Source organism: Falco biarmicus, chromosome 13 (assembly GCF_023638135.1).
Source record: "Falco biarmicus isolate bFalBia1 chromosome 13, bFalBia1.pri, whole genome shotgun sequence".
Taxonomy (NCBI): domain Eukaryota; kingdom Metazoa; phylum Chordata; class Aves; order Falconiformes; family Falconidae; genus Falco; species Falco biarmicus.
Genome location: NC_079300.1, coordinates 23,106,548 through 23,121,102, shown reverse-complemented (window position 1 = coordinate 23,121,102; position 14,555 = coordinate 23,106,548). Strand labels below are relative to the sequence as shown.

At 34.9% G+C, this 14,555-nt stretch overlaps 1 protein-coding gene across 1 annotated transcript; it reads right to left on the bottom strand.

Annotated features, from left to right (window-relative positions):
- Positions 1 to 631: 631 nt before the first annotated feature.
- On the bottom strand, positions 632 to 11,847 carry RBP2 (retinol binding protein 2). The gene is made up of 4 exons (XM_056358911.1): positions 11,718 to 11,847; positions 5,741 to 5,919; positions 2,630 to 2,731; positions 632 to 990 (listed from the first exon to the last, which is right to left on the bottom strand). The coding sequence occupies exons 1-4, from the start codon at positions 11,788 to 11,790 to the stop codon at positions 937 to 939; spliced, it is 408 nt and encodes a 135-aa protein (XP_056214886.1). The 5' UTR covers positions 11,791 to 11,847; the 3' UTR covers positions 632 to 936.
- Positions 11,848 to 14,555: the final 2,708 nt, after the last annotated feature.

Genomic DNA, 14,555 nt, shown 5'->3' with positions numbered 1-14,555 from the left:
CATCCATGGTTAACTTAAACTTGCCTTTAGCAAAGAACATGAATTCTTTTGAAAAACCATAAATAAAACTAAGAAGAGTTGTATGGAAATTACTTTTCTTTTCAAAGTCTCTGAAAGGCAGGTATAAGGTGAAGACTGCAGCATGCTGGGTTCTCTTTTTGCACAGGGTACATGCAGTCTGTGTATACTCCAGTTTTCCTCTTATAGCCATAAGTATGCCTTAGTTTTCACATCATAGAGCAACTCTTGAATGGAGAGTTTGCTTCAAACAGTGGATTTCTCCACTGGGATTATCAGTAGGATGGCAGTTCCAACTGGAGGTTAGCAGCATTGTCAGTGATCCATGTTAGGACTGTATTAAGTAGCTACAGCATTTCACATTGGCCATGAGTCATTTATCAGGTGATAACTACTAGCAGTTGCAGACCTGGGCCAAATTCAAATGAATAACCTAGATGTGAAATGCCATGTATTGTGTTCAGTGAGCCATTCTGTTGCCTGAAACCATGGACTTAGTGATCCAGGACTAAATTAAATAGAAGCAGTCCAATGAATGTCCAATTTTACTCAGTCATCCAAATATATTATGATATTATAGCACTATGGAGAGATATACTGTGGTTGAGATAATTGTGACTGTTAATTTTCAGCCTTGTGGCTAAAGGACATTCCTCTGGAAATTATTACAAAGATGTAGGAAAGCATTATTTGAAAGACAATTACTTTTATTTAATTCTAGGCTGAAAAGCAGAGGAATTTATGATGTTTGTAACTGGTGTTATTTCTATAAAATGTGTTTATTTCCATAAACAGGCACAAAATACTTTCACATAGCAGTGTCAAAGAATTATTACAAATTTAGCTTCATTCTTCTTTTTAGACAAAACATAACAGCATAGTAGTGTGATGAAGATCTGGGTGGCTTTCTGGTCACATTTATTTTTTCTTCTTAAACGTCTGATGACACACCTGGTCTTCACATGTCAGTTCCTACAGTATTAAAATAACTAGTAAGTACACAGTGGTACAAGTTGTATTTTGCATACACAGAAGATCCCACCAGAAATTACTACAACTGAGCCACTGCATTAAAAAGGGATGTTTATGAGAAAGGGAACAAAAAGAATAGTGTATTATATGTAACCAAACAGCAGGCACACACCACATGTTGCAGTAATTAGATTTTGGCATTTGAATTGAGCTCTAAGAAGAATAAACATGAAAAATGCAAAAAAGTTGCTCTTTAATGCAAGGTTTTTTCATGCTCTGTTTTTAAAACAATATACTCTAATAGTTTATAATTCATGTTACCTCATAATTAATGAGAAGCAATGAAACAAGGAAATAATAATAATAAAAAAGGAGGATGCTTTAAAAAGATGACATTTGCTTCAGAGATACACCCAGCCATTTTTCAGAGGCCAGAACAATACACCATTTTCACCCAGTGTTGCAGCTAACCTCTTAAAGGTCAGGATACCTGCACATTGCAATACAGTCAGTTTGGTTAAGTCTTCTGATTAACTGGTGTTCCTGTGCCAAATAAGAAATTGAAGTGAGCTGAAGCTGCCTTTTTGGCCAGCAATTGGCCAAACCCACAATAGAGTTTCTGGAGACTGTTCTAAGAAACTGCCTGTTCTCTTTGTTTCTACCAGTCTTAGCCTCAATCCTGGTGTGAGCACGCAGAAACTTTGTTAGGTCAGTTTTTGAATATGTGTTAAAATAGATTTGTAATTTACTAGGCAATTCGCTTTTAGTTAAGTGGCAGATAGTGTTTTTTAATTCATCACTGACCTTTCAAGCATACAGACTTGAGGCAATGTAATGTGGTTGGCTATACTAACTATCTGCAGGGTAAACTTGTGAAGGAGTAGTTATCTAGATGCAAACCATGAGATAGAACAATGAGCTCTCCTCCATAATCTTTCTGTAGCCACCTATTGCACCATCCAACATGATCACACCCATTTCTTGATCACTCTCCCAAGGAACTCTGGAATTATTATCATTATGTATCTATTATTTTGAAATCTTTCTGGACTTCACTGATTGCTTGTTTCCTGTACAGGCTCTGCTGGCCTTTCTTGGACTCACCTAGTTTATCTTTGGGCTCCAGCTTTGGGCTCAGATGTATGAATGTTTTGACTATTTTATTGTACTAGCACAAAGTAATTGCAGTGTAGGTTGTTTGCAGGATCCTCTTGAGTATCCAGAGATTTCTGATCTGTATTGCAGCATAGGATGCTAAAATTTTACAGTGCTTCTTTCAGAACAATAAATAGTATTTTTCTTGCAATCTGTCCCATGCTACCTTCTTTTTTCTACCAGTGATTATATAAGAATGAGATAATGTTAGAAGTGGAATGTAACAAGAAGGGTTAATAGCTGGAGGGCAGTGGACCACAGCAAAAAAAAACACTGCAGGGTTATGACTTAATTGGGAACAGGTGGAAAGAAATTGAGCATTCCTGAATTGTAGCAGAGGGGGGGATTTCCTTAGAGTTCAGAGATCAGAGCTGTCTAAATAAAGACCATTCTAACTAGAGCAAGTAACAAACCCTTTGAAATGGAAGATCGTACTCTGTTACGGCCTCCGCTCTGTGTTCTATCTTTGTCTAGCAGCCCTTACCAGATGCAGTATGTCTCCTTCAATCCAGTGCTTCCAGCCCCTGTTTTTCTTTTCACCATTCTGAACACATACCAGTTTGTCACCATCCCAGGTCACTAGAGTCTGCATGAATCAGATAATTAACTCAGATATGTTAATAAGAATTTTATGAATACATGAAAATAATCTCAATCAAACAATGAAAAGACACAATTACAGTTGCTTCCTATCATTCCTCATCTTCCTCCTAAAACCCCCCAAATCATCCATTCAACCCAAACCCGAATGCATTCAGGATGACAACAGCATTTTGATGTGAAGCTTTTATGGTCGTTTATTGTAATTTCCATGTATTTCTTCACATACATGAATATAAAGTGTTCATACCAACTAGTGAATTGCTGAGTGAATTAAAAGACACTTGGCCAATGTATGCAAACTGTATTTTTCTCTTCTTGATGTTTTAAGCCACTAATAAAAAGATTGTAAAGTTTCATGAGTGAAGACCTGGGGGCTTTTACCAACTATTGCAGTGCCAACACCTTCTCTAGCTCTGCATAAAATAACAAGAGGAAGTGTATGTTAATATCATATCATACAATAAAGTTATTTAACTATTTTCATGCACTTTCACAAAAGACCTTTAAAGAGATATGATCATAAGCTGGACAACGTGCTGTAGCTGATTGTGCTTGAGCAGAGGGCTGGACTAGATGATCTCAAGAGGCCCCTTCCATCCTCAACCATTTCATGATTTGATGTGATTCAGTCTATCACTAATAAACAGGGTGTTGGGTATGCTGATTCTTGTCCAGGAGCAGCATGACCATATCTGTAAGCAAATGTTCTCTTTACAGGCTAAATTCTTTACTCAGATATGCTTGAGTACATTCAAAGCAACTTTGTTTTAATTGTTCTGGATTTGAACCATTGTACTTTAGGGAGACATTTAACCATGTATCATAGGCAAATCCTCATCAGAGACCAGTTACAGTCAGTGGAAGTTCAGTTATTAAAAAGCTCCAAGACTATTGGGAGCTTAATTCATTTTCTAGTTCAGCACTGGATGATTTATTTCTCTTATGAGGGAGCTTTCTATTAATAATGAGACAAAACTCATTCCATTTCAGTTAACCTCTTCCTTATTTACAGAATTTTTAAGCTACATGCTCTTTAAATTATCCATGCCCTCTTTACATTTAAATGTTGCCTAATAGTTTTATTGCCTTCATCTAACTTCAATGTATTTGAGGCACTGTTTTGTTAATAAAATGACTGGAAAATTCTTTTAGAGCAGTCCAGAGGATAATGGCACAACATGGTTCCTTTTTCCTTCTCCTCGTTAGAAACAATATTATTTGTTAATAATATTAGGCAAAAATGATTAAATCGGGTAGGGTTATAATTGTACAAGCTATGTTTCCTTCCTTCCTTCCTTCCAAATAATTGGTAATGAAGAGGAGAGTCTGCAAATGCACAGAAAGGCAATGGCTTTGATAGTTGTAAAGAGCGCTAGAGGAGCATTAGTCCATGGATTTAAGGAGTGATGCAACTAATGAGTCCTTAGATCCTTAGTAATGCCTTCAACTGATCTAAAGTGATGTGGGAGCAATGTTTTAAAGGAATAAAATCTATCGTAGGAATATGTCCCACTCAGTGCTCACTGGAGAAAGTGATAGGAAGAAAATTTAGGGACGGGGATATTCAGAATGCTGGGAAAAAAATGAGTCTTGTTATTTGATGGCATGCAGTGCTATGAATGATAAATAATTTGGAAGAAGTCACAGGAATTACACTGCGCAAAGTTAGTTTGTGAATGAAAAGTGATCCATAGTGAATAAACAATGTCTTCTGTTAAATTTGTGCCACTCCAGTGAAGGATGATGTAAGTTCAAATGTAAACATGTCCTTTATGCTGCCAATTTCCTGTGTCAATTGCCAAAACAAAACGGGTTTTGTTGACAGTGAGCTTTGATCTCAGCTTCTCAGAGTTTGGCAACAAGTTCTGAAACCTTGTTTATTGAGAAGATACTGATGGGAAAGACAGCATGTGTCTGGAGAAGAGCAAGAGAGCTGAGAGCTGACAGTTGATATGGGTAGATTCCGTGAATGATGACAAAGGCAGGTGATACAAGATAAGCAAGACTCTGAAGGGGACAGTCAATGGAAATTTAAGATCTACTAGCCTTTCTACCTTTGAAAATCTTGCTTAAGCATGTTAGGGGTGAGAACAGTGAAACAGAAGCAGTATTGATACAGAAGCTTGAAGCTGAATTCAGTAAGTAAATTCAATTAGCGCTAGTACGTATTGTTTTCCTCACTGACTTCTCTGATACAGCCTTGTTTGAGTGCCTCACAGGAAGACTTTGTTGACTCTGTTGTAGGAGGCAGGGCATGGGCTAACACACAATATGGTCTTTCATTCAAACATTATTTGTCCATGTATCTCACTGAAAGGTGTCTGAACATATGTCCAGTTTTCTGGGGGAATTTTGAACTTGGGTTACTTCTATAATCCTTAAGTTATTAAAGCATGTACTTCTGGGCCTCCTTGCCTGTCTACCACTGCCAGTAGGCTGCCACCCAGATCAGTGGTACATTTTTTTCTTGTCCCTTCCCAAACCTCCCTTAAGGTTAATAGCTGAGTGAAGGTTTATTTTTAAGTGTCCAGCTGTTAAAATGTCCAACCGAGGCTGAGGCAGGTTCAGTGGACACCTAGTGAACCTAGCCATTCAGAACTAGAGAATTTATGTTGACACAGGGAAAGTCCTAAATTCAAAGGGATGATTTTGCAGTTTCATTAAGGAAGATACACAAGTAAAAATATGGTTTTGCCACTTTCTAAATACATAAAGGTGTATCATAGAAAAGCCGGGAAAATCCCCTAGTAGAAAACCATGTAATTAATGAATGTCCTCACATATCTGAGTAACCATCCTGATTTGCTTTTATAATAAATGCTTGTAGCAGGAAAGAAAACTGTCTTGAGATGCAAATTATTTCTACTTTATAAAAATCCTCTGGTATCTGCAAAATATTGGGTTGTTTTTTTCATGTATTCAGCTAATTTTTGGAACTGCTCAGTCCTGTGCTGACTGTAGTATAAACAGATACCAGGTATCAGTTTTTTACCTTTACCACTCGGTTATCCAGTCCTGTGGTATGTTCTTCAAACTCGACTCCTACAGTGAAATTCAGTTCATAGTTTCTGAAAGTACTGAGTGTTTTTGTTTTAAAATTATCTCCATCTTGAATAATCTCCTTTGTTTGTTTCAAGTGTTTTGCAATCTTACGAGTCGCAAAATCAATACCTGCCAAAAAACCAAAAAGAGCATCATAATGAAAATTCCAATATTTTTTACCAAAAATAAAAAACCCACAGCACTTATATTTACATATAACAAAAAAATACATTCTGTGTGCAATGTAGCTCCACAAATGATGCTTTTACCTGTAACATTTTGCAAAGAAAAAGATAATTTCAAATAAAAATAATGTTGTGTTTGCAAGTAGACTTTCAGTTTGGGGATCTTCCACTAATTATAAATATATTTGTTAACAGGATATCTGTGGGAATGTTGTGAGCAGAGTTACAACTTACAACCAGTTGTGAATAGACGCTGGTGTGTTAAATCACCCAAATTTTCATTCTTTGTAGAGAATGTGAAATAACAGGGGTTATTAATACTGACATTGACTTTTTGGCCTCACTCACACAGGAAGCTGTGGGATGCCAGCAGTGTTATTATCTTATGCCTGGAAGCCATTCCCTTTGCTGAGCATGCAGTGTAAATCATGTAGCTCTTAGGCGTGAGGGTACTGGTATATGTCCTGCAAGATTACAAATGCTGGCCACCCCAAAAGCAGGATCTCAGAATAATACTTCTCTTCAGAAAATAAGCACATTAGGATGAGTATGTACTAAGGGGATTTTGGCATCTTACTTTTATAATGAACCTATAATCTGTGGAAGTATACTAGGGGTTAATTAATTAATTAAAAAAAATTATACTAATGAATAAAAAAGAAACAAATAAAAGCCTGACATCCATTACTGTTAGACAGAAGAAACAGAAGAAAAAAGTACTTTAAATGGTAAAGGAGACAAATTCAAAGTCAAAAGTCAAAAAAAGTATCAAAAGTACAGCACTTGACAGTTCCTGTTTAATATTCTGTCAACATTTTATGGAGTACTGATCTCCTTAACATCCTTATTTTGTTCATGATGAAGACTAACATTGTAATGTAAACAACCGCTTGCAACTGAATGCATTGAAAGTTACCAAAAGCAGAATATATATTACTATGATGACAGTTTGCCCCAGACAATCCACCTAATGCCAGCTGCATTACCATCTGCAATAAATATTTCTGACCAGCTGGCAGTGAATCTTATTATGGTGCTATATGCAAATGAAATAATCTCACATGCTTCTGCAAGAGAGTGAAAAATGGGTTTGGTTTGTTAGCCATCCTTTAGTGGTTTTGCATGTGAGTTAATCATTGTCAGCTCAGCGATGCCACACACTAATGGAGCCCTTTTTCTTTTGGTAGTTTCATTATACTACTCGTGAAGTACTAATCGAATTGAGTAAGAGGATTGGCTTGAAAAAAATTGTGACTTTTTAACATGAGGAATAATATTCTTGGTCAGTATTTATATTCAAGACTTCTTGGGTATATTTTATCTGCTATGGTGGATTAAAAGTAACTCTGGGTCTGATTTATAGCCAGGTAATATAAAATTTAGTTCCCTCTGAGGAAAAAAAAATGTCTAGACTTCTAAAGAAATGCTATTTCTGACTAATATATTAGTCTTGTAGCTCCTGGAGAAAAATTGGGGGACATTTTATTAAAGCATGGTTTTCATAACTGCATTTTGAACAATACAAGCACTAAAAATGATGTATTGCTCTATTATAGTAGATTAAAATACTTTGTAACATGTTTATGATAAAATCAAAGTTTCTGGCTTAAAGGGCAAAACTATTCTTTAATTAAAGTATAGAAATGTGTATGCATTAGTTAAAAGGATAGATGAATTTTAAAATCCAAAACCTCAGTGTGCTTTGAACCTTTAATTCTTAAATCACATATAAAATTGTGAGAAACAGAAGAGTACCTTTTCACCCTTTCCATGTAGTTTCTTTCCATTCTGAGAATCACCTATAGCTATATGCATCTTTGCATTGTTTTTGGTGTGTTTTTTCTTTTTCTAATTCATTGGCAATTTTTAATTAATATAACTTATAGTATATATGTGCATGTATACATAAAAAATCATTATGTACTCATGAAAGGCCAGATCCAGACAGCTGGTGCAAACAGCTCCTTCATCCCAACCTGTTGCTGGCATTCTTATTGGGAAAGTAGATTGAAAATTTTGTCACAAAATTCAGTGAACACCTCTCTAATACAGTCTGCCCAGGGTAGGCAATGAGTCAAAGTATTTCCCAGGAAAAATACATCTGTATTGCATTCCTTATTCTAACACATTCTTCCTCTTGCTTTGTTTCAGGGTATTGAGTGGGTCAAGTTCCTTTGTTCTCATGAACTGTTACTCTCTTTTTCTAAGCAAGCTTCCCAGTATTGGATGACTATAGTCCAGACCCCATTGTAGGCTGAATCCATCCATTTTTCTCCCAGTTTCCACTGGGATATATAAGATCAGAAAGGCATCAAAAATGCACTTGATTTAATAATAACAAAGTCATAATTAATCCACTGACTGAAACGGTTCTAAAGATTGCCACTAAGATGCAATGGGGAAGTGCTATAGACCATTTCATGGTAGCATAAGCTGGTACAAAAAGAAATATAAAATTGGAAAATGAATTACTGATTGTAAAAGGATCAGGATACAAGAATGATAATAATTAAAGTTTAGTTTAAAGCTGATATAATATTTGTATTATGACAGTTAGATATTAAATTCTTTTTGAATTTGAGTGAACATCACAGTTTAAATACTACAGTGGGTAAATTAAAACTGAAATAAATACATGTTATTAGCAGCAGACATCCTTTTCTATGACATTTTTCCTGAATTTTATGGCAAATGCAAGTGAAATGTTACAGCTCAACTGAAATAAACAATATAAGAATCTCATCCAATGATACCCTAGAAGGGAAGAAAAAACCAACAATGACATGGCCACTACAACCAAATGAAAAAATATCACCGTAATTACAAATCCTTTTGGAAAGGAAATATGTACACCACAAGTGTTTAATTTGCATCCTAAAAAATAAGGAAGGAATAAACCTGAAAAGTAAAGAGATTTTTCCCAAGATAATTATTAAAAATAGAATTATCGAATATGATTAAATCTATCATTATAAAGCAAGGTAGAACTAGAGTAGGCTGACCATCATGACTGGTGTTAGAATAACACCCTGCAAAAGAAGGTCAGGTCTTGGAGCAAGGAGCTGAGACAGGACTGATGCAGAGCCAAAGCAGAGAAAACTAGGCAAGAGGCAAGAGTTTAGGTAAGACCAGAAGCTGAGGCAGGCAGTGAAAGAAGCCTAAGGTAGATGAAGACAGTCTGGACTAGTCAATTTGTGACAACCAGGATTTGACTTAAGTATCATCCAGACCATCAGACCCCATGGCTCCCTTGCATTTGGCATATTTAATGCTGAAATCACATTTCAGTTGCATATAAACTATTAATTATTGGCATAATTGCCAAACCACAGCACTCAAATCACTTCAGTTAGTGTGTATCTTTCTCCTAAAATTCATTATATTGTCTTAACCATTATTATTTTTTTAAATATTTTTTTGTACCTTGCAGGTGTATGTGTATAGTATTTACAGACTTCCCTAAAGTTACTGAGCTTTTCTCTTTAAATGCAAAGGCTAAAAACTACAAATAGTGAAACTTGCCTTTCTCTCTTAAAAGAGTTGCAGCTTTGAGGAAATTATAACTGTTTTCCATTGTTGTTGAATAATGATAAGAGTTTATTTTTATGTGTTTATGGGTATTTCTTCTCTTTTGATCTGAACAGATAAATAAATTAGCATTAAGATTCCTTGATGAGAGTAAAACTAGTAGAAAATCATTAAGAGCATCAAATTTTTCATCTCAATTAAGGATTTTGTGTTAGTTATCCTTAAACCAGTCACTAGTGTAGACATTGAGAATTACCTGAAAATTGTTAGATTTCATTACTTGATTACCTTCCTTGTGTTAGACTTTTCTTCCTAACAAACACATTTTCTTAGCTTGTGAAAGATGGATATACAGTGTATGCATTGATTTTGAACCACTGCATAATTTTTATAACTACATCCTTACAAGTAAATGTTTTGGAATCTGAGCAATCAAGTTCTTTAGATGTCCATTAACTTGTCTTAACACCTTTTGAAGAAAGCACAAGAAGCCACAAGTCTGATCTTGTCTTCTGATGAAAAGTGCAAGGTACTTTGACCTGAAAAAAGTCTTGTTTATTAGCATCGCTCTTACAGTGGTGTCAGCTACTGTATAAAGGCAGAGAAGTAAGAAGAACAAATGCGGAACAGAAGATAGAAATCAATGACCACCAGATAGAAAGCAATGAAGCATCTGGGGATGAGAAGTGCATAGACCCAGTCGGGCCCCTGAGGGCTATCAATTGTAAGCATAAAAATAAAATACACGTTTGATGTTTGCCACATGCTAATTTATGATTCAGAGCCAGACAGACTCCTCCAATCTAAGTTAAATTAACCAACTCTAATGACTGCTTTTCTTCTCTAAGTTTTATAGACATCACGTATGGTAAGGAAATAACTGTCCTTTATGCCCTTCTTCTGTGATATAGTACAGCTAGGAGAAGATTCTCGATTCTAAAGATTACACTTCTCATGCATGTATAAATTGAACTCCACTCCTTTTTTTTTTTTTGTGGTTTTTGGAATGCAGCTACATTACCGCAGTGGTGGAAAGGTGATAACTATTCTTTCAATGCCAATCCAGAGTGTTCTGAAGACGTTATTGAGAAATGTTGATGTCTTCTATTATTTCTTCTTTTCAGCAAATTAAAGATCTACATCTCTGCTAACCTAAGTAGAGGAAAGATTTCCTGCACACTATTTGCATAATCATAATGACCTGGAGCAAAAAATTTATGCCTTTTATAAGAACAAAAATGCTTGAAAGACAATTTATATTGAAAATAATATCTGCAGCAAAAGAAGACATTTCTCTCACAAAATTATCTCCAGTCATTACAAAAATTGAGTATGTCAGTGGGGGAAAAAGTAAATCTACAAAAAACATAAACTTGATCTTGATATGAACAGACAAGGATATTGCTTGCATTATCAGTTTACAGTTGTTAACAGTGTTGTAGTATTCTAGCATCTACAAAGAGTATGCTTAATATCCTATACAATGGATGCACCAACTGTAGCTATCGGGCTTCTAAAGATATAGAGAGGCTAACAAACTAGTAAATGAAAGTTGCCTAAAGAGCAGAACATCTCTTTTTGCATGTACACTTATTTTGTTGTCATGAGTGATGGTTGTAGACAAATGAAATTAAGCTCAGTTAACCATGTAAACATATGTTTAAGAAATCCTGTGACCTACTTGCTATATAAGGATGCATCCCACAAAAATTGTCAGAAATACCTGCCTATTTATTTTTATATGCATTTAAAGGCTTTTATTGCCTTTACCATGCAACTCTGGTACGTATAATTTGTACTAGTTCAGAGCACTAATTACGTACTAAACACTATTGTTGCTTTAGTGATATATAATATCTTACTCCTCTTTAACAGAGCCAACCAGATTATGCCTTGACTGTTACAGTAAGTATATACCAGGAATAAAATAGAACTTCTGTGTCTGAAAGCTTTTTTTTTCTTTCCTTTCAGTCTGTATATGTTTTTTCATTTATCTGAATAAAAAGTAATATCTTTGGCTACAAGTAGTCTCTTGCTTATATACTTAGATCATTGTAATTAGAACTACATTGCAATTACTTGATTTTTAATGTGACTGGCAGAAACCCTTATGCCACAATGCACATTATACAAATAATGTCATTACTTTTTAGAAGGATTTTAAACTGAAACACTTGATCTTTATCTCTATATAGTTAATATTTTTTAATTTACCTAAAGCGACCATGTAGTTTTCAAAGTTTTCATTGGCTTCCATTTCCCACGTCCCATTGTAATCAGCAGGCATGGTGGCAGGAGCTTAAAACCAACTTCAGATCAAAAGGTGAAGCTGGAAACAGGATCTGCTAAGAAAATGTTTTATAAACCTTTTCATATCTTTTTTAATAAGGTTTATGGTTTTCTAGATAATATAGTTTAAGGTTCAGAGTGATAACCCTAGAAAACTTCTCCTTCATTAACAAAGTTCAGTTGAACTGCTGGCAGACAAGGAAGACTTTCTGAAATATGTAGCGATACAGGATATGATTTTACAGTGACCTTTGTAATGAACTACTAGCTATTACAGGATAATTTTGAAATACATTGAACACAGCGTTAACTTGTACAGTCCAGTTAAAGTTTCCAAGGTGAATTCTCTTTTTCAGTTCCTTTCTATGTGTCACATTTTCCAATGAAGGCCCAGTCTTACAGAGCTGACACACCCAGAACTCGCATTTAAAATTGGTGGAAGTTTTCAATGTGCAATAAATGCAAGGCAGGGCAGAAAAGGGAATATTTCTGTTGAAAAAAAATTTGTTTTCCTTTGATTTTAAAAATACCTGTATACCAATAGCTGCACTTATACCAACTGCACTTCCATATTTTTGTTTTAATTTAACAGCAAGTTTAGCAAATGTAAAGTAGATCAAAATCAATCATAATTAGTATCAATCCTACCCTAAAAATGATTTTTTAAGTACTCGGAAACATAGCAGTTTGTGTTAGGTAATTTTCATCTAGCAGCATTACATTGCTGTGGAGAAAAGCACAGATTTCAGTTGTGCAAATAAACACTTTCAGAATGCATCTGAATGGAGTATTTGCAGAACTTTGTTGGAATTTAAAGTAAGCACTAAAAGCAAATTAATATAAGTTAAGGTTTTAAATTCTCTGGCTTTAATGAGTCAAGTTAACTTACAGATGGCTCTACAGATAGAATAATTTAAGTGATCAGGAGTCCAAAACACCTTGCTTTTGTTTCTCTTTTCTACTTTTTTTTCTTTTAATGGGAATATTAAAAATACTACTGGAAAATTGTTAAGGTCTAGAACTCCAACTCAGAAATAAGTAAATTGAAGAGTTACTGATCTTATAATGTCTTCTGTATGCTTTTTCTGTGTTGAAGTTTAATGTAAAATTCCACAACTACTGAAAAATTATAGAGGGATTAATAAAGAAAACAGCAAAAGAAGTTGAGAGTTTCTGGGAGCTGAGTTTTTAAAGTGCCTTTGCATGTTACTTAAGGAGTTAATTTAAAAGAAGGAAAAGAAGTATCTTAATCTATACTTACAAGAGATATGAAGAGGGTTTTCAATGAGACATCAGACAAAGGCTTAAGGAACTGCAGTGACTGAAATTTGAAGTTAGGCGAATTCCTATGTTGAATGCACATAGGAAGATATCTGCATTGTTAAAGGTAGGATATCTTGTTTGTCTGTAGACCAGTTTACCCAGGGAAATCAATAGTCACTGTTTGAAATCTTTTAATAGGCAGAGGGTGTCTTTCTCAAAATGCTTCATTTCAAGCACAATTTATTGGGCTGAACACATCTACTTATGTCTTTGCTTCCACTATTAGAATTTCTAGATGAAACACTATGAATGATGTCATGTTGAAAGTGAAATTTGTGCTTAAAACTTTGTTCCATGGTGATAGTATGTAATAGGTCTGATTTTACTTATCTTTGCATAGTGACTTTCTTAGCCTCCCATTACATGAACACTAATAAATAAATTATTAATATCTATATGTTTTATGTATGTACTAAAAGATCCTATAAAAACAAGAAAAAGGAAAGGTTATTGTTCCCAAGCCAACCACTCAGAACCACTCAAAATCAGCTGTGTAAGCAACATCAGTTTCCTTGTTCACATGCTTTAAGTGCATTACCTCACTGTTTTTCCAACTGGAAGTTATTCAATGTACTAAAGGGTACTCAGTGTTTTACCTCTCCAAATGCCTAGTGATGGATTTATGAGAGATGAATCAGTCTGAATGTCTACAATCATCTGCTAAAATCAAAGCATATGCTAGAAGCTCATGGTGAGGAAGTTTATATGCTCATTGATTTTAGTTCTGAGGTAGTTTGCTTCCTATATAACAGTAATTTTGGTAAAATGTGGAAGTGACTGAAGAATATCATGTGATGATCAACAATTAATGCCCATTAAGAACTAATAAAGAAATAAATGGTTCCATTGCTGTGTATATGCAAAGCTTAGGCACATCCTGAGAAAATTAATTTTGAGATGAGAAAATCCTCTACATATGAGGCCCTTATTATTTAACAACATACACATATAATTATACAGGTTTTCACAATGTTGTTTTGTTTATGCCCATCCCTTATTATTTGATGAAATAACTTTTTTTTTCAGTGTGTGTATTATGTAAACTCCATATTAGAAATTCTCTAAGTATATGCTTATCCACCAGCCTGAAATAGCTCTTGTGATACTTTTCAGGTAAACATGCAACTAGGAGGTTTACAGACACTAGATTTAACTAATCAAATAACTGCCTAAGTAGGGAATTAATAAAACATGAAATACTGACTTGTCAGAGTTCTGTGATGCTTCATGAGCTTTTAAAGAACATTCTGTTCAGGTCCACAAAGAGAATTTTCAGTTTATGAATCAATATCTTGATAGGCAGTAAAACTTCTACCACACTCAAATGCCTGCCTAAATCATACAGAGCCAAGAGACAGTACAGATGCTGTTAACACAATTTTTCAAAAAGCCCTATGTGGATAACTGTAACTCTGGAGATCACTGATACACTGTAGCCTC